The sequence below is a fragment of the Eutrigla gurnardus genome (assembly GCF_963514095.1).
Source record: "Eutrigla gurnardus genome assembly, chromosome: 1".
In the NCBI taxonomy this organism is placed as follows: Eukaryota; Metazoa; Chordata; class Actinopteri; order Perciformes; family Triglidae; genus Eutrigla; species Eutrigla gurnardus.
This window is the reverse complement of record NC_139915.1, coordinates 28758693-28778772: the sequence shown is the minus strand read 5'-3', so window position 1 is coordinate 28778772 and position 20080 is coordinate 28758693. Positions and strand designations below refer to the sequence as shown.

Genomic DNA, 20080 nt, shown 5'->3' with positions numbered 1-20080 from the left:
GTAGGTTGTCTGATCGCAGAGCTCATCTTGGCACAGGAACTAACAAGCCCCCCGGTGACAGTGTCGACTGTCCAGCTATGGTTCAAAAAGATAACTGGAGTATCCACAAAGAAAAAAAATATGCAAGCGCCCTGAGAATTACTCATTTCACATAAAAACACAAATTCTTGTCCCGTGTTCCTTTTTTTTTTTTTTTTTAGTGAACGCAGGCAATCTGTTTTTGAAGTTTCCAGTCAGGAGAATTGCCATGGTGACCACAGGATCAGGCTGACTCAGGGCAAACTATAGCAGCCACACACACTAATACCCGACACTAATTGTCTGCTATCACATTGTGTGAAGGGGTGTCCTAATTGTGTGTTTTTGTAAATTACGTCAAGCACATATGGCCCTTTGTGTTGCTGCTGGGTCAGCAATACGTGAGGCAGCTGTAGAAAGTAAACAAATAAATATCTAATCTCTTAAATCCAACTGCAGGGTCTTACAAATGCTAACATTTTAATGCTAGACTGCAGTCTTACAATGTATCCTCCCTCAAGGTTTCACCACAGCTGGACCACAGATAATGATACATCACAGTTAAATACTTTCTTTATACAGTGGTGATATTGTATCCAATGTTTTGCCCAGGCTAATAGTGTCCTAGAGGTCACGTTGCACATGCAGTGAGGAAGAAAAAAATCTGCTCTCTCTCTCCGATGGTAATATATTTACTGCCTCATTAACTTGAAATTCAAAAGTCTGTGAGAAGAAACAGATTCACAGTCAGACAGTAACTTCATACAGGCACTCAGTATGCGAGGGGCTTATGCTGCACTATCCCATTGTCAACAAGAGGCCTCTCACCAGCGACTTAAAATCTGGCAGTAGCTGCTGAGCAGAAAGCACACAGTAAGTGCATTCTGTGGCTCCTCCAGCTGCAAAATTGAATATCGGCGGCACAACTTGACGCAAAACACCTACTCATCCCACGTCACTTGCTGTTCCCAAACCGAACAAGGTCACATTGTAGGAATTGTAATAGAGAAGAAGAAAAAAAAAAAAAAAAAAACTCAGACCATTTTACAAGCATTCATCAAGTCAGGCAATGCATTTATGTCTCCAGCAAGGTGAAGTATTTTATGGTAGAGAAAGTACAACTATTCAAGGACGAGAAAGCAACCAAAGACCCTCTGCACACATACTCTCCAGATGTGATGTGGGTGTGACTTTGCAGCAAAGCCAAACATGTCAAAGGAACATCCAACTTATATAAGAATGAAGGCTTGGTTGCCTGCTATTGTTAATTATTAGGACTGGTTGTTTGAGATGTGCAGTTGGCTAATTACAAAAACGTTTTGCTTTTTTTTTTTTTTTTATTCTTTGCATGTCGAGCAAATTGCACATGACAATAGATGTTTATATTTCTATTCTATGGTATTTGTCTAATCTAGTCTTTATTTATACAGTTTTATGTGCATTTTGAAGAGCACTTTTCCTTCTTGCTTAATATTATAACCTTCTGCACACATCCTCACAGGTATATTCAGTTAGAGAAGCTCATTAGGCCTGATAAAGGTGATTGAGATGGATGAACTATGGTAACAGCTGTAACTACATTGTATTGTTGATAAATCTGGCAGCCCTTACCTGCTACGGAGAGACGGGCCGTCTGACTAGAAATGGATCCTATGTTGTCAATAGTGGCAACGCACTGGTAGGTGCCCTCGTCGGGCTTGTTGTGCTTGGAGTGGACCACGTGGGCGAAGGACAGCGAGCCATCTGGAAGTATGTGTCGTCTCTCGTCTGAAACCAGGGTCATGAAGGTGCCGTCTTTCTTCCACTCTATGCGTGCCGGCGTGGCCGCGTCGCTGTGGGCCGAGCAGTTGAGCAGTGCCGAGTTGCCCCGAATGGCCAGCGTGTCCTGGGGCTCCACTGTGAACCAGAAGGGGTTGAAAGGCTGCGCTGCTGAACCTGGAGGGCAACATGGGGGAGACGGGCAGAACAGAGATATTAGCCAGATGCTCCACTCAGACGCTGTGTAATATTTAGACCACTTGGGCTCAAGCAGCAACGGGCAATGACTCAGATTAAATTCTTGTTGATGCCGAACAACAGATCGGTTCCATGGTCACTACAGCTGATTCCAATTTTGACATAATTGATGTTATTGTAAGACCAGCATGTATGTGCTTTCCACCAGCGGTGTCATATGTGTGTGTGCGTCACCGCTGGAAAGACGAACTCACGTTACTTTTTAACATGCTTTTAATGCATTCTGCAGAGAGACATGTAAAACGCTGAGCAACAACGACTGAACATTGCATTTTGAGTTCGACCACACAACAACCGACTGCAAAATCCCATCTCCTTGGACGTCAACGGCTATCTTATTGGAACATTTTCAAGCCCATTCACACGGAATGTGCTGGTGGCTGAAATGAAAGGACACTTCGAGACTCTGAATGCACCAAACGCTCAGTGAAATGTTTCGAAAAGCAAAAACATCTTTTTGTTCGTTCTCTCTTTTCAGCCATTGTGGCTCAGTCTATCCAAGAGACTCCAAGAGGCTTTTCATTATGAAACCACAAGGCCCCGCTGGAGTTGGACGAGAGGAACTGACAAATTTAACCCAGTCTAGCCTCCATGGCAAGTTAATATCACGTCTTGCTTTATAATAAGTAGAGAGTGCAGGGAAGGCGTAAACACGTTGGAACGCGGTTGCCATTTCCTTCCTCGAGCATAAATGGTAACATCGCGCTGACATGGATAGTGCCAAAGTCGGAGTAACTGCAATTGCTTTGCATTTGTCCTCATCCATTATTCAGGCGCTCCCACCCGAAGAGTCACACAGTGGTATTGTTTAGATAAATAACACCAATTATCAGTTCTGCAGGGATGGAGGGGAGCTAGAAAAATAATTAAGAGGGTATGAAGGTACTTTAATAATGCAGCGAATGGAGTGAAATAAGTGGTTGAATGTTAAATGCAGTTTAAAATATGCCCACTCTCTTCCAAGGAAATGGCACGTCTCCGGGGGGAGAGCGAGACCAGAAAGAGAGGAGGACACAAAAGAGAGATGCTATGTCAATGATTCAGCTATTTAACTACTAGGAGGTAATTTCTCTACCTTGCGGCATGGAGTCCCTGGTGTCAGATCCAAAGAGAAAAGCAATGTTGTGCGTGGTCTATTACACCGGCAATATAGCTGCTTGTCCTCGGTGCACTTAGTTCTCAACAATTTCAGCAAAATGCCGCAGAAAAGGGCCGAACCGAATAGACTTTTTCCACTTCCACGTTGGGGGGAATTGAGGTAAGAAAATGTCAAAGTCCAACTAAGCTGTGCAATCGTCTCTACACTAACTTGATGCTGGAAAACACTTGAATGGATAAAGGGGGGGAAAGGGTGCCCTCATTCTGTCTCAGTGGACAGTGTTGGATCCTTGCCACGATTACTCACGTATCAAGGTCAGATTGATTAGCATGGTCCCTTCATCAAAGACAAAATATAATTGAAACATATCTGTTATCTGCCATCTCTGATGTATTCCTCCTATGGCTGTGACTTTGCCCTTTCTGCAGGAGTCAAACAGTTAAACCAGCATGATTTTACTTCAAGTAATGGTTAGCCACAGATGCAAGGGGAGAACAATTTCAGGATACCGATTTTCATCGGATCCGCTCATGCAAAGACAATGTGCTCATACATACAATATTTGCCTATAAAATCCCTTCAGACAGAAGTGGATACATGAGATTCAAGTGAATAAGATATGCCTCATCCTAAGCCAGCACAGCACATGTTAAACTTTAACCCTTAGCAGTAAGCGAGAGACTTAACATTTCACTGAAACAGCTGATTTTGGGAAAGCGATCAATTCAGAGCAGCCTAATGTACAGAATGTGACAACACGAGAGAATGTATTTTACTGATGGTGTACATGACAGATGGAGAGAGACCCAAGTGGCGTAGCATTGGGAGGGAGGAAGGGGGGGGACCAGAGGCACCACGGCATGCTTAATCATCTCCGCGTTACGCTGCTGAAACAGTGGGTGTGTTGGTTGGGCAGAGCTTCCAGGCTCAAGTCTGGATCCTTTCCAGTCAAAAGACCATTTTCAGCCGCTCTCTGAGGAGAACACTGAACGGGCTTGAGGGTCCTGTAGCATACTATCAGAGCCAAAACAGCCGCCTTTAGCAGCTTTTTATCCCTGTCGTAGGAGCAGTAGGGGAGGGCTTAGCGTCGGCTCTACTGTCAAACAAAATGGCGAACCATCTCTTTTCAGTTGCAGCCACAACATCCACTGTGAGCAGAGCAGGGGAAGACGAGAAGATGGGACTAGAGATGGAGATGAAGGGTTGATGGCAAGCTAACTCTTTTCACATCAACTCAACATGAAATTATTTGATACCACCAGTGTAGGCAAAACAACGATACCCCTGGTCATGGCCAAAGTCCAAACTCCAATAACATAGAAAGGTGGGACAGTGTCATTAATACTGAGCTTAACAAATATTTTGTCTACCAAAACAGATTTCCTTTTATTCCAGGTTTGTCCTTCTTTTCTTTGTGGCATTTAGAGAAACTAAAAATGATTAAAAAAAAAAAAGCATCCCAGAAAAGAATCGACCATGCAGCTAATCTCTCAAGGTCTTGACAGTGTGAAAGAATAAAAAAAGGCATCTTCTTTCAAACTGTATCAAATTATTGTCTGAAAATGAGGTGAAAATTCTAACTTCATGTGTGTCTCTTAAGAACAACAAAGCCAAGACACCAATACAGGCGTCTGACCTTCAACCATAAGCAATTTCACCTGGAAAATCATGTCCGTGGTTAAATTAAAAGGGTAACAAGCCCAAGCTGTCTTTCCTATAAGAGTGTGAGGAAGACAAGCAGGCGAGCTAAATGAGCCGGATAAGGCCAACATCCCAGTGGGATCCAAGGATATCTCTCTGCTGTTTGACTGAAAACAAACTCATTACAAAAAAATAAAAAATGTCACCTTCACAGACTTCAAAAAGATTCTACTTTCAGGTCAAAGAAAAGAAAAAGTTTACTTTGGCAAATAACAAGGCTGCGAGTGACAAAAGTGGAAAAAAAAGATTTCAAATGAACACCTCGAGAACGAGCGGCGTTCTCTTGATGTGTTCTGAAGTGTTGATTGAAAGAAAACTTGACGGCGCTCGTGTTCCCGGAGGGGAAATATCTAACCAAACCTTGCTGAAACAAAACTCACATAATGATAATGAGATGAAATGACAACTATAGGAGGATTCTGTCTCACATATGGTAACTTTTGGTCGTAATGGAATCATTAATAATATGCGTGGGTCCAGATGAGTGTAGGTCAGGGGTCTCAGACTCGCGGCATGATATTTTGCGGCCCCCTACCTGAAATCAAAGCTTGTTTGTGCGACCCGCACGTTTTTTTCTTCACTTTATCTGCGTTTTGTATATATACCATAGTTCCATACCAGTACCATAGCTCAGGCTCGTGAGAACAACACAAATTAGCAACGTTGGTCACTTGTACCGTAATTTCCAGACTATTGAGAGCACCTGAATACGGTATATAGTAGGAGGAAGTAAGAGAAGCCTATGTTCTGAAGAACCGTTCCTGTTCTGCATGTTCTGAATTGTTATTACTAAATATTGAGAAGATTGAAATCGGTTGTACTTTTTTTGGAATACTTTAACCCTTTTTTTTTTGTGGAATACTTGATGCGGCCCAGCCTCACCCAGACTCTACCTCCAGCGGCCCACAGGTACACCCCTGGTGTAGGTAATGTAAAGTAATAATTAATTTCCCCTTAAATGTTTCTCACAGTTGCAATAGGCGAACACACACGTCCTTATGGCAGAATTTATTAGCGCTGAAACACTGCACGCTTTTAACAACACAGCTGCGGAGTTAAAGAAGGAAGGGGGTGTCAGAAACCACATTACAGTGCGGGAAGTCTAATCTATTCAGGCCCAGCAGTGTGGGAGCCCACCGTTTGTCTTTGAGAAATAGGAACCACCACAAGGCAAGAACGAGAGAGAGAGAGGGAGAGAGACACTGGAGTTAGACTAGAAAATGAGGTTGTCTACTTGATAAGTATGGGCTGTTATCTCTGTCCCAAATCCACTTTGCTCAGCAGTCATAAAAGGTTTGGGAGCCCAGCTTAAGGTGGTGCCCTGATATGCTGCCTTGCTCACTCCCCCTCACAGTGTCTCCCTCGCTCTCAGATGAGAGAGACAGAATGGAGACACGGAGTTTGTGCTCTATATCCCATCGTGAAGCACTGGCTCACTGGCAGCACTGGCTCAGAGCCAGTGTTAAAAAGCATTTCTTAGATGTTACAAGGCTTACTGTCAAGGTGAGGGGGTGTGTGTGAACTCAGGTAATGTGTTCACAGAATCCATGTCAAGAGGTTTTTTTTTTTTTTTGCCTTTTTTTTTTTTTGCTCGAGGGTTTGCAACAACTCTGTCATGTCCTGAGTAACCCAGAGAAACTGCAGGTAACATAACATGCATTCTGTGATATGGATGGTTTGAATTCTTCTGTACTAAGCCACATATGACTTACAGATCCTGCAGAATAATACGGCATCAGTCTATCGATGTCAGGTGGAATCTCCAGGAGTGGCAGTGAAGAGGACTGGGGGCGACGGTCTGCATTTGACACAAAGACCCCCTGTTCTCTCCTACTCCATCCTTGGCTCAGCAAGAAGCCTCCTCCCTCATTGACCCACTGCCTGAAAGCAGCCATATTGACTGCCCTCCTTATTGAGCCGCTCTTGAGACAGAGCAGACCGTTCTCAAAAACAGTCACATTTTCAACAACAGAGCCCCTTCTGTGACTTGGAGAAGAAAATCCTCAAAAGTAAACCCACTTGAGAGGACTTTGTAACCATTGAAAAATGTCAATTGTCCTTTAAAAGTCATAAAATACCATTATTACTATTATTAGAATATGTAGGAATAGAGTTTTCACACTCTACTCTGTATCGCTGTGATATATGGTATCACTGGAGCTCTGATATTGAAGACCTTTATAAGGAAACGACAAGCAGGGAGTACAAAATCATTAATAGCTGCACATGAGAGATGAATGGAAAGCTTCCACGCAGGTAAAGATAGAGGTGGCGGAGATGGCACTTCGTAATGAACCTGAGCACTTCATTCACTGAGCCACCGCCATCCCTCCACTGTTTGTCCTTCCACCCTCGGCGTCAGGGTCGCTTTAATGACACTAATGGAAATGGTTGTCTTCGCTTCCCTCCCACACACCCACGCACACCTCTCCCTCCTTCATCTTTATACCTCGATTCGGCCTCTCTCTCCGCAGAATCCTTCACCGTAGCGTCTCTCCAAACTGCCATCTAAAGCGGAGCCCATCCGTCACCAAGAAACACCTCAGGGAAATAACAATGATCTTGAGACCGAGCGGTGAGGGTGTCTTTAATAGAACAGGAGACGGAGCTGCAGCTAAGTTTCTTTATTTGAGGAATATCTATTTGCGGAAGGGAGGAAAAAGGTGTTCTTTTTCTAATCAACGGATGAGTACGGAGGTCTCCTCAAGGATTCTATTACAGTGTGGCTGCGAGTTGAGGCAGCTTGCTCACTTCCTTTAATTTGGTCAAAATTGACATTTGAGCACTTAAAATGAATCAAAGAAGTGAAGAGTTTAGTTCATTATCCGGTAATAGAAAAGAAATGACAAGGAGGGCATATTCATTAAGACAGCTTAGTGTTTTCAATGCTATGAAAAGACATTTATCTCTTAAAATTACCTTTGAGAAATCGGGGAAGTTAATGTGAAAGGATAACCGTTTAAAGCAACCTATAGGGCAAAGGGTCACAATGCCAAACTAAAGTAAAGGAGGAGCTAGACGATAGAAGAATCTCTTTCACAGATTTGTACTAGAACTTTGTCGTATTGTGGTCAGTCATGCATTTTCTTTTTAAAGGTATGATGCCAGGAACAATGTCTGACATGCCTGATGGAGCTGGCTATGATCTGGAATACCGCAACCCGCCGATTCTGGTATTCTCAGCGCTCCCCGTGGCAGTTGATGAAATAAGGGGTTGAGGCCAAGCCATAAAGGGATGGACAAAATGATTGGGGCTCCTAGCACACACCGGCTGTCCTGCGTTGGCATCCGCTCAACTGGCAGATTAAAAGGAAGGAAAAGATCCAAATTTTTGTTTCAGCTTGCAGTTCTCCGTCATCCTGTGTGTTCGCTGTTCATTGTAAAACTCTGGAGGCCCGGAGGAAAAAAATGACAGGGTCACATGCAGGGCTGGGTCACTGCAATATCATCAGCTTTGGTTTCACTGAATGCTGCCAGAAAATGTCATTTTAATACAAATGTCAGTCTCTCTTTAATCAGATGAAGAAACAGATCTGGTTAAGAGGATTAGCAAAATGCTTTGAGTGCAAGACTCTGGAAAACTATCACATTTTACAACCATGTGCACTTCGTTTTCATTCCCACTCTTAGGGCATGGCACTCTTGCTATTGACAAACCGTGTCATGCAATAGCATAGCAGTGATTAATAAGTAGCTAATCCCTCTTTCCCCAATAACCACACACTGACCCCCATTTCCTGTTTACACAATGGTTTGATCTCAATCCAAGTCCACCTTGGAGAGTGGACTGACGCCGAAGCTCTTAACAGGGTTCTACTTCTCATCACGACTTGTGGTCAGTAAAAAGAAAAAAGTCCAACACTCGGACAAAATAAACAGCCTGAAGACATCACATTGAATTTTGAGAAGTCTTGGTCAGTATTTGTAATTCGTTCATGGATTTTATGGACTAAATGGTTGAATAAATAAAGAAATTATACCTTAAAGTGAATGTGAGTTGAAGCAAAAGACATCAAAGCACACTGAGTTGAGCTTCTGTGCACAAATAATGTTTGTGTACTTTAAAAAGTCTTACTTACTTAAACTCAGTCAGTCAAACTCATAGATTTGTTTTTTTTGCATGCAGTTTGAAAAGCAAGCTGCGACGACGAGCTGAGAATTGGCTCCTCTGAGAAGTAGGGAAATGGCCCTCTGAAGCTGAATGATTCATGCTTTGCACTCATTAGTGTGGCATTCATTTTTCATCAACGTTTACAACAATTACATTTGGAACCCATGTTCCTGAAATATGCATATTTGTATTCCTCTGCCGTGGCAGTGCATCGAGGCAGGATATACATGCAATCAAAATGTGTTCTTAATTATGAAATTAGTAGCCTAAAAAAACAATTAAAACTGATCTTACTGACACAGTAATTGGGGCTCAGCTAGGCTGCAGCCACTATTCAAACCACCATTAAAACTGCAGTGATGAAAGGATATCCTTGTATTTGTCCTACTGGGAAAATAGGGGAAAAATGCTACCATTATGCAAACTGTCATTTGAATGTTTAAATGAAAGTGGCACTCTTATCATAGGAGGCATTAGCACTGATTAAAAATATGAATACAATGATTTAATAAATGAAATGTTTCAAATGAATAAACTCATCATGGAAGGAAAAATAAAACAGAGTGGCAAATTTCATTATTTTGAGTATGGCTGAAGACAAACATGGATACAACAAAACAACACTTGAAGAATATGAGAGATGGAGATCCAGGAGAGAATTGTGTAGACGGGGAGACCTCTCTCACTTCCCCCGGTTGTGATAATTAACCAGCACTGATTGAGGCTCAAATTCCCCCTCTTATCAGCCTCCCCACGGGCCCCACGTTGAAGGATTGGCCCACCGAGACGACGGCAACACAGACGAGCATACTGTGAGAGCTGGTTTAGAGAGGGTGCGTGGGTACAGTGTGTAATAACCTAAAAAAATTGCCTCGTGGTGAATAATTGGAAAGAAATACAGCAAGAAACAACATATTTCCTGGGTTAAATGGGTACCAGCAGAGCAGTCAGACTAAAGGTTATAACCATCGCTTAATGTCAGGATTTGAGATTTGGGCTAACCTTTTCTGGCTGTTGAAGAAAGCCCACTAAAAATCTCACTATGCCGGCAGATGCCATTATCCGCCGTTTTTTTGAGTGAGATGCTCTTTAAATTCAAACTTGGCGAGAAAGGTGCCGAGACAAGCTATGCACTTAAAATGCTGCTAGGAAACAACACCATGCACTTCTATTCTGGCAGAACATGTTGGCAGAGTACTGCTTGGTGTCTTCAATATGTATGGTTTTTGAAATAGCGGTGGTAGAACACAAATATATTGGAAATATATCACTCCACTTTTAGTTAGTTCTGCCATTCATGAGATATCGGCTATGCTCAGTGAGCAGCGGGCAAAAACGTGGCCAGGAAGTAGTCGACATACTGGGTAGATTGAGCCCAGTTCCTGCTTTCTCCGTGAGCAACAACAGATGAGATAGTCATCTGAGACAGGAAAGCACATTCATCTTGCCACCCAGCAGCTCCACCCCATCCCCACGAACCCTGAGACTAAAGAAAATCATGTGGCTGTAATGAGATATCCTATAGATTTTTTAATGAAACACAATATTACATTCTCTTGCCCCTAGGTTTTTTTCTTTTGCTATCACACTCACTCACACACAACATGTACGCACAAAGGGGAAAGAAAATCAATATAATCCAGTATGTCTAGCAAAGTCAAAGACCCAGCACTTTATCAGCATTGGATTTCAAAGTCTGGACTTTTGGCCTATTTCCTCCTTGACTTCTTTCTTTTTTTTTTTCTTTAGTTTTTAAATCACAAGACAGTTGAGTACGGTACAATTTCTCTCACAGGGAGGCAAAAGTTAAGTACAAGATTTTCCATGAATAGCCGGGGATCAAAGGGCAGTGCACATCGGACGAGTCTGCTAGAGGTCACATCCAGCTGATTCAGTTGATCAGTCTCCGGCTCGGGCTCCTTTGAGCCGTCAAGTGTGGCCAATCTGCCTCCGATAAACTCGCTGCCAATTACCAGCCGCAGACACAAAACATTTCAAACTGTCTCCATTTTTTTTTGTTAAGATAAGCATCTGCTTGCAAATTCTGCTAATTACGACAAGAAGGCTGAGTCACCCTCTTCTGAATTCCCAATGAACATTATCAGACTATTAAACTGGCAAATGATTGCCATGTGAACATAACTGATTGGGTGAATGTAGAAATCCTCAATGTTTTGATATGGTCTCCAATTTAAACCCTCTCCCTCAACAGAGTTTCTTCCTGTATAATAACCCCATCATTCTGCTCTAACCTAGACCATGACATCTACTCCTCTATGAGCAGTATATATATATATATATATATATATATATATATATATATATATATATATATATATATATATATATATATATATATATATATGACTTCCCATCCTCCTCAGAGTGAGTTATATGTGGCATCAAAGTAGTTGACGAAGTGCTGTTACCGTCTGCTGATAAAAGAAAAGCCAGTCGCTGCATGTTCACAGCTATGTGGAGGAAACCATTCACCACTACAGCACAGGAGAGATCAAAGCCTTCTAGCCACCACTGGGAGGGAGACTCGATTACTATTTTACTTCAAACTGGATGTTATTCCTTAAATAAAAAAAGAAAAACTTAAAATAACCCTGGACGAAATATCCAGGGCAACTTATGGAAGCGGGGGCACAGGAGGGAGGACAGAACAGCAATAATGGTGGAGTTAAGTGTGGTTACAGGGGTTAAGTGTTTGCACCAGGGGCATAGTTAGATTACAAAATGAAGAGGCTGTGTGAGGCATAAAGGGAGGTCTCTTAGATATTATTAGTGTACAAGACTGTCAAGCTCGCTTTGAAGTCATGAAAGCATTTTTTTTCTTCTTTTTCTGGAAAAGAGAAGCACTTTATTTGTAACAAGAGTGCACTTGCATCACCTCCCACTTCCAGCCTGCAGACCCTGGCCAATTCCCCCGGTCAGTCCACAGATGTTTTTATTTCCCAGCAGAAATACCACAACAAACAAATTACTGAGAGGAATTTGGGTTCACCAGATGGCAAAGTGGACCAAATGACATACAGCCAATTTTTGCGATGTTTACTTTTGTTTCCAATTTAGAATTTGCATCCTAATATAACCTGTTCTTCTGTATCCATTTACGAAACACGACGAAGCAGAAAAGACTGTTAATAATCAATTTGGGTAAGGAGGGAAAACATATTCCACACACAGCATGAAGCGCAGGAATGTGAGTCCCACCACGAGTTGTCCAGCTGATGCTGTGTCATTGGGAAGTCGGGAAGTGCCCGTCTTGATTTTGGGAATCAAACCAAGACAAGCCTGACTAAATTAGAGTTATGGGGAGAATCCTTTATGGGGAGTTAATGGTGCTGATGCTGATGATCCCCCTCCCTCCTTCCTGCTCTCCCTCCCATTCCCTTGGGATCTTCTTGCAGTTTCATTCAGACCATCTCGCTGCTCATACATTCATTTTAATACAGCTCGTCCACTTTTTGTTCAACCGTAACACTTCTTTGTTTGCACCTTTGTTCCACTGCAACCGGCTATTCTCTTCGTAGCGCTCCAACACGAGTGTGAGGTCTGCGCCAGTCTCAAAGGGTGTAGCTACGACAAAAGAGCTTGGAGGATGTTTTTGGCGCTGGTGGCGTCGAGTTGGAGGTCCATATCACCCATTCACAAAGCATCACATCCTCACACGTCCTCTGCATTCTTGGTCAGAGATTGATTTTTGAAAGTGCCTCTTTCTTTTTCCTGCCCAACAGAGGCTGAACACTCATTACAGAGTGTGCTTATCTCCGCCCGCAGTCCCGTCTGCTTGGCTGACGGGAGCTGCTCGGGCTGCTGTGGATGCTAATGTGGATCATATTGCAGGTGAGGAAGAGGCACAGTAATGTGTTAACAAGACAGAGTGATGGGGTTTTTTGTCATTGTGCAGGCAAGACATCGGGAAAAGATCCAGCAGGACAAAACGAGGTGAATGTCACCCACTGTGTGTCTGCGTGTGAGAGAGAGAGAGAGAGAGAGAGAGAGAGAGAGAGAGAGAGAGAGAGAGAGAGAGAGAGAGAGAGAGAGAGAGAGAGAGAACATTGCATTTGTTTACAAAGAGAATTACAGCTATGTGGCCTCAATCAGTCTGGCTTCGATAAGAGCTGATTGAAAAAGGAGCAGCGAATGGACGGAGCGGCTCAATCACAATGGGTATCATTTCTCACTGTGCTATCATTTCCAACAATATCACAGTACACCATATAAGGGGTATCGTCATTGTCGAGCCTGCACTCTCTATTTACAGATATATTGCTTTTGATGACTTGATATTTAAAAAGAATAAAACCAGCACATGAATTCAGCTGAAAATGTCACCTTGTCCTTTAAACTAACAAACACAAACGGTTTGTCTCAGTGGAGTTCTTGAGGCCAGAATCAAAGACATAGTAGAACTTTCTGGTTTTGCTGAAGGAAGTAGTTTCACCAACTACCCGATCAGTACTGCAGAGGTGCAAACTAATACTATGCGCCTGTGGTGAAACTTGTGGAGCTAAATAACGGAGCTAACAGCTAACAGAGGTTTAATTAAATTACATTTTGATGCCTTCAGACTCCATTCTTAATGGATATTAACTTGTAAAATGTAGTTTTTTGGTCAGAAAAAATGAATATATATATATATAGGGAAATAATTATGACCTGTTTAACTTTCTTTTGTTTTTAAAGCATTGTAATCAAATCTGTATCAGGAGGGATCAGAACAGCCAGTAACAGCTTTCCATATCTTCATAGCTTTAACATGCAGCTCGCAGCCATGAATTTGTGTTCCAAGACTTCTGAATGAAGAAGCAACAGAGAGACGCTACATGTTTCCTCTGCGGTGGCTCATTTGTCTGCAGCAATTACACCATATTATCAGTATCAATTTGGCAGTGCTCTGCTGACAAAACAGTGCTATCTGTGCAACTGCTGGTGCGTCTCAGCGTCATTGAGTTAGATGGATGAACCCCATTTCCTGTACACTGATGGATCGTATCTTAGCTCCATCGTGTGATGTGATTACTGTAGGTGCACGTGTGTGTGTGTGTGTGTGCTTGTATAACCACCCACAATGCAAGAGATTTAGCCCATCAAAGGGACTCCCCATCACCCTCCCACCTATCTGTCCCTCTCACAATAAAAACACAGGAAGCTGAGACCAGGGGCACTTGACACAGATTTGTCCCGTGGCAGATTTGATCAGAGCACAGCTGACATTTCCTCTTATACGTGAGCCAAGCTGTGTAAACAGTCCACCGCTGCACGGCCGGCTTGTGTGCAAGTGTTTACAGTATATCATAAATGGGCCTAATCTCTTCCAGAGCAATCTGGTCCGAGTTACCCCCCTACCAGTCCTCACGTCTGAACCAACCCAGCAATACCAATCAGGCTCAGGTGAAGTTTCATTACTATTGGCTCATATGTGGCAGTCAAATCTGCTTGAGCTCTGTTATCAAACTTATCATTGAGGCTCATATCAAAAGGAGCATCCATAAAAGATGAGAGGATCATGTATTTAATATGCTACATACAGCTTATGCAGTATAGTAGTCATAAATTATTCACTGCAAAGGTATTGGGCGTGGATAGGTGCCTGTGTATCGCTGAAGCAACACTTTTTCTGTCATGTCTGTCAGTCTTCCCCTAAATAAAAATCGCACGCCGATATCAGCGGTGAAAACTTTATCAGGAGCAGACGTTGAAGTTGTGATGAATTGTGTGCAGTCAGCTGGAGGTATTGAGCCACTCAGCGCTCACAAACTACAACACATCCCTTCCCGAACAGCAGCGGTTCTCAATGATTCCTTCCTTACAGTCCCGATGTATAATGAGGTATGTTTCTGCGAGTGTGTCAGTGTAGCCACGTCCCGGGCAAGCCAAGCCGTTGAGTAAATAAGTGGCTGAGTGGCAGCAACTGATGAGCAGTAATGATTTGTGTGCAGTGCAATCTTTCCCCCTGAGGGTTTCATGCACACCACCACCCCCCCTCCACCAATCCACCACGCCAAGGCGAGAGCTGCAACCAGAGGGGCACTCTGGCCCTGAACCCATCTAATCCTCGACAGAAGAATAAGGCCCCTGTAAGTGTGTGTGGTTGTGTGTTTTTCATGGAGCAAGCAGCAGCACCCTATGAATGTATAAATATAAAAGTAGCTGCTGTCCCCAGTCGGCCCTGTGTGTGTATGTGTGTGTATGACTATATGCTGGCATGACGGAGGTTAACGAGAGGACACATCTGCCAAGGTTTATTTGTTCACAAAGACCAGCACCGATCAACTGTAAACTACACTAACGGATAATAATTGTACACTTAATAATGTTAAATTAAGGGGAAAGTTCACGTGCAGCTGATGGAACATGTAGGCTACACACTAATAGCAAACAGAGAGAGTCAATTTACATTCAAGCTGCAGATACTGCTTGCCTAATCTTTCCTGATCAAACAATTTACCGTCTTCACAGGCTGAGGGGGAAACGACGCTACAGTACGTGATACTTTAAGCTCTGGGAAAACAAAAATATTATTAGTCACCGCAAATAGTTTTCCTATTTAATAGCCTCTCTCAACCAGAGTGCTTCTCGCTGGGTTCCCTTGCCCGCTCCATCACGTCTGAGTGTTTAGTTAAATTATTAATGCTGCCCTCGTCGGCTGCAGGTTAGCCAAAAGGCAGGGTGGTAGTATGTAGTGCGTGGAGGGCACTTCAGCCCTTGTTTACATGCTTGTGGGGATTGTGATTGAGTGTTCACCTGCTAAATCGCCCACAGTGATGGCATGGTTACCGTGGATTTACTTGTATAGCCGGGGCATTTAATATACATGTGTCTCCTGTGCATAAACACACAATACAGGCGTAAATCCACGTGTGGCGTGCACCCAAGTGGATTGCAAATTCGTGGCCTTGGCTTCCTAAGGTACCGTGATTAAACCAAGCGCTGCAGGAAAGCTGGATGCGCACGCGCCGAGACCGGCTGTGGTGCAGCGATACAAGGAGCGGTCTGCCCACTGGAATCCGCTCAGAACATGGAGCACAATTATCTTCACGGGCAGGTAACGGCTTCACACGGCGCCGCCGGTTTGGACAACTCGAGTAAACAAAAAGAAGATGTAGAGGACATTGGTTTAGGAGGAAATTAAGTGGCATTAAGGAGCTGAGTACTCCTTTATTAACATCCAGGTTGTGGAAGCTGCTGTGTTCTTGTATTGTTAATCTCTCAGGTCATTTCCAGTTGGATCAAAATCATGATTTTACTGTGCAGAAATACAGTTTTTAAACACAAACAACAATTATTACAAAGAAAAACAGGGTATACAAATATGTGGAAACGGTTCACTGATTTGCAACAAGAGTTATGCGACGTCTTCTCTGTGCAGGCAGGAGCACACGCACAAAACTAATGTCAAGGGATTTTAATGGCTTTATTTGACTCTTGACAGGACTCTGGGTTGACTCCAAGTCTGTCTTTGATGGGTGGTGGGGATCCAGGGGGCACCTTTGTTCAAGCGTTTACGCTCTGGCACTTTAGTGAAAAGTGAAACTATGAGAGTGATTTGGCAATGGCTTGTGTGTGTGTGTGTGTGTGTGTGTGTGTGTGTGTGTGTGTGTGTGTGTGTGTGTGTGTGTGTGTGATGACCAAGTTGTGTGTAAGTCTTGTAAGACGGGGAGGGTGGGGGCACGGGGGACTACTTTTATCCACATCCATTTGGTTTCCTGTCATGAGCACAGACAGCACAAAGGGCTAATAGAAGACCGGCTCTGACGGGGGATTATGGTAATGGCCACCTAAGCAAAAGGGAGCAAAACTAAGAGTCGTCGCTGTTACTCAAACTTGATAACAACGGCATGCAACACATTTTTAAAACCTGTGAAAAAAAATAAGAATAATAATAAAAAAGACAAATATTCCCAAACATCACCTGAAGGCATGACGTTTTTGTTTCCAGTTTCCTACTCTTTTCAACTGCCTCAGAGCTCGCCACATTTTCCGTCATATGAACCTGTTTGTACATGCCTCTGGGACTGGGATAATTAGCTCTGACTCTCAATCTATTTTAGGGACTAGCCAAAGCGCTGGCAACTGTGCGCCATCACTGCTTAATACTGTACATGAAAGGCCTGAATGAATGATGAATCCTTCCATTAGCACGGGGCTTCTGGAGTGTTACAAGACGCCTGTGCTCTGTTTTCTCCCTTTCTTTCTGCGTTCGCAGGGGGGGGGGGGGGGGGGGGGAGCGGCTGTCGTGTTGAAAGGCAGGGGTGATAATTGGTCCTGGCTCTTTTGATGTGCAGACAACGCCATAATCCGTCCTAATCATATTAAAAGGGACCCTGCTTGGCTGGCCAGGGCCATCCAGCTATAGCCAAGATATAGGTAATACTCCTTGGCTTCAATCTGAAGACGAAGTAAGAAGCAACACGCTGTCCTTGTAATTGGTTGCGGTTAAGAAAATTGCCTTCTATTCTGGCTCTTGGTTACTTTTAATGGCCACATTACCCACAGGTGTATTGTGTCCGTGTCTGACATCATCTAACTGTTAACCTTACGGCATTTATTCTTTGAATTCGGGCAACGAGAGCCAATCAAAGGAAGGACATCAATCATAAAGAGGTGAAAGGTTTGATGAAAAGCTTCAAAAGAGTTCTTAGAAGTGTACAGCTTGTCATGTCAGCAGGAGGACAAAGGACGGAGACAGGAGGACGAGGCGGTGGGGGACCATGTGTCCACACCCCTGGGGGCTCAGCCAATGATCTCTACTGTCCGGAGAGGCCAATGTGGGACTTCCTGCCAGCACCCTGGAGCTAGGCACTGGGCACACCACGGGATGTGATGTGGGCATATGGCAGGAGAATTTTCTGTTTAGCATACGGGGGATTTTCCTATTGATTTTCACAGCAGTCGAATCTTACAAATAAGCGTCATTTTCTGAGAGCAAATTACCACTTGCAATTATGTTTCATCAGCTCACTAGGGGAAGACATATCTAACTGGCTTGTTACACGTAGTTAGCAAACATGTCATGTAAATGCATTTGGACACCTGGAAGGGATTTAGACATCACAAATGCTGCTTTGTCAGCTGTTTAAAAACTGAAAAAGTACAATATATTAAGTATGAAATGCTTGTTTTTTCCCCAAACATGTAGTCGCAAATTATGTCCACACGTGTTGGTACAGTAGCTGTCTGACTGTTTGTCTGTCTGTGAGGAACACTGCTGTATGAGGTTCAGGCAGAGAGGTGTTAAGCCCTCAGCAGCCCGAGCATGTCCTTTAACAGTGAAGCATGCAAATCACAGCACACACACACACACACACACACACACAGACACACACACACACAGACACACACACCTGCAGCCAACACATCTTTACTGTTAGACATGATTGCTCTAGACCATGCACAGTACAAATGCTATCAGACGACAGCATAGTCTACTTTTGCTCTATGTTCTTTGTTCTGAGAAAGGCAAACAAAATACACAACATTCACAAAATACAGACTTCATGTCTTGACATCTTTTTCCTCGAGCAGCACTATCCACCAACAAACATTACGCTGTCAGTGAATGACTGTTAAAGAGTCCAAAGTAACAGGCGCTCTCTCTCTCTCTGATCCCATGCAGGCCAACACATCGCAGCGGTGTGATATTACTATTCAATGGTTTGTGGTGTGGCTTCATACCTCAATCAGCATCACAACAGAGCAGCTAAAAATACCCATTTCGCTTAATCTGAAGGGATAAAAAAAAAAACTTTCTATTGGGACTTGTTCATTGTCGATTTTTCAGGAGTAATTCTCTTTGACAATTTAACAACAGCAAATTTGATTATTTACTATTTTTAAACAGTTGGAAGCACATAAATACACTACAATGTTTACTAAATGGCTCTGGGAGTTTTGGTAACTGCCTCGCTAATCTACAACACATCTTCATCCGTTGATCGATCATGAGAGGTTGCGGTGTAGCTGATATAGCGAACGTCAGTCAGATGTCATATGCATTTCAATTAAATTCTGTAAAAAAAAAATATTTAAAAACATGTCTGTCTTCCAAGCATGGTAAATCCCAGTTTGGCTAAGATAAGACATATGAATCTGCACATGGTTTCAGTTTTGTGTATCTTTGGTTTTTAATCCAATGATGGGAAATAGATTAAATGTATTATGATTATAAGGATTTACAGTATAATGCTATTAATTATGAGATTTTAATTAATTTACAGACAACATTTTAATTACACATAGATTAGCATGTAATTTGCATGGGCATTGTAAGTCACTTTTTAAATCAACTAAGGCGCCGACTTTGCCGTGATCCCCAATGTAATCTTCCAATCACACTGGCCCCGGTTGTAAATATGCGTGAGTGTGTGTGTGTGTGTGTGTGTGTGTGTGTGTGTGTGTGTGTGTGTGTGTGTGTGTGTGTGTGTGTGTGGAGCTCAGAAGAGGAGAATAGGAGAGGGGGGCGCTGGCATTGTTGTAGGAATCAAATAGCGTTGCCATGGCGACCCTCTGGCAGTAGCAGGCTCTTTGGAGTAACCAGAGAGTAAAGACCCCCAGGGACCCCTCACCTCCCTCCCCTCACCCTCCTAGCCTCCGGCACGTTTGTGGAGGGGTCGCAGGATCCAACCGGGGGTGTTTGGTACTGTCCTTTGAACAGACATGCATAAAGCTAACCGTAGACTCGACATAGTTAAGCGAGTTTCAATTTTCATCTTCCGGGTTTGCTTTCAAACATTAGCGTCCAACCAATGAGCCAAAACGAGAGCTGGAGCCTGTTGATAGACATTTGGAGAGCTGGAGGACTGAGAGCAGTGGGAGGAGGGAGGAGGAGCCACGCTCTGACTGTTTGAGCACACACACTAACACACACTAACACACACACAGACTAACACACACACACACACACACACACAGCCTAACACAGGTGGGTATTGTCTGCTGCGTGGGGCGCCCCTGGCAGCCAGCCAGCTCGGCTCAGTCACTGGGCTAGTCCTGCTTCAGTCGATTGGCTGCGCAGGTCCACCATGGCAGACTAAACGCTCCCTCCATAAGCAGCTTTTAACTGTTTCCTTTCCATCGGGGCTGATCGTGTAGTCCTTCACTTGAACATTTGCTCAGAATTACAA

General features: G+C 43.5%; 1 protein-coding gene across 15 annotated transcripts in view; it reads right to left on the bottom strand.

The window, feature by feature from the left end:
- Positions 1-20080, bottom strand: part of neo1a (neogenin 1a) — a 150931-nt gene that overhangs the window by 95558 nt on the left and 35293 nt on the right. For all 15 annotated transcript variants that reach the window (XM_084007566.1, XM_084007568.1, XM_084007563.1 and 12 more), the window contains exon 2: positions 1630-1953. In XM_084007566.1, coding sequence (XP_083863692.1) covers positions 1630-1953 — 324 coding nt within the window. The remainder of the gene's footprint in view (positions 1-1629; positions 1954-20080) is intronic.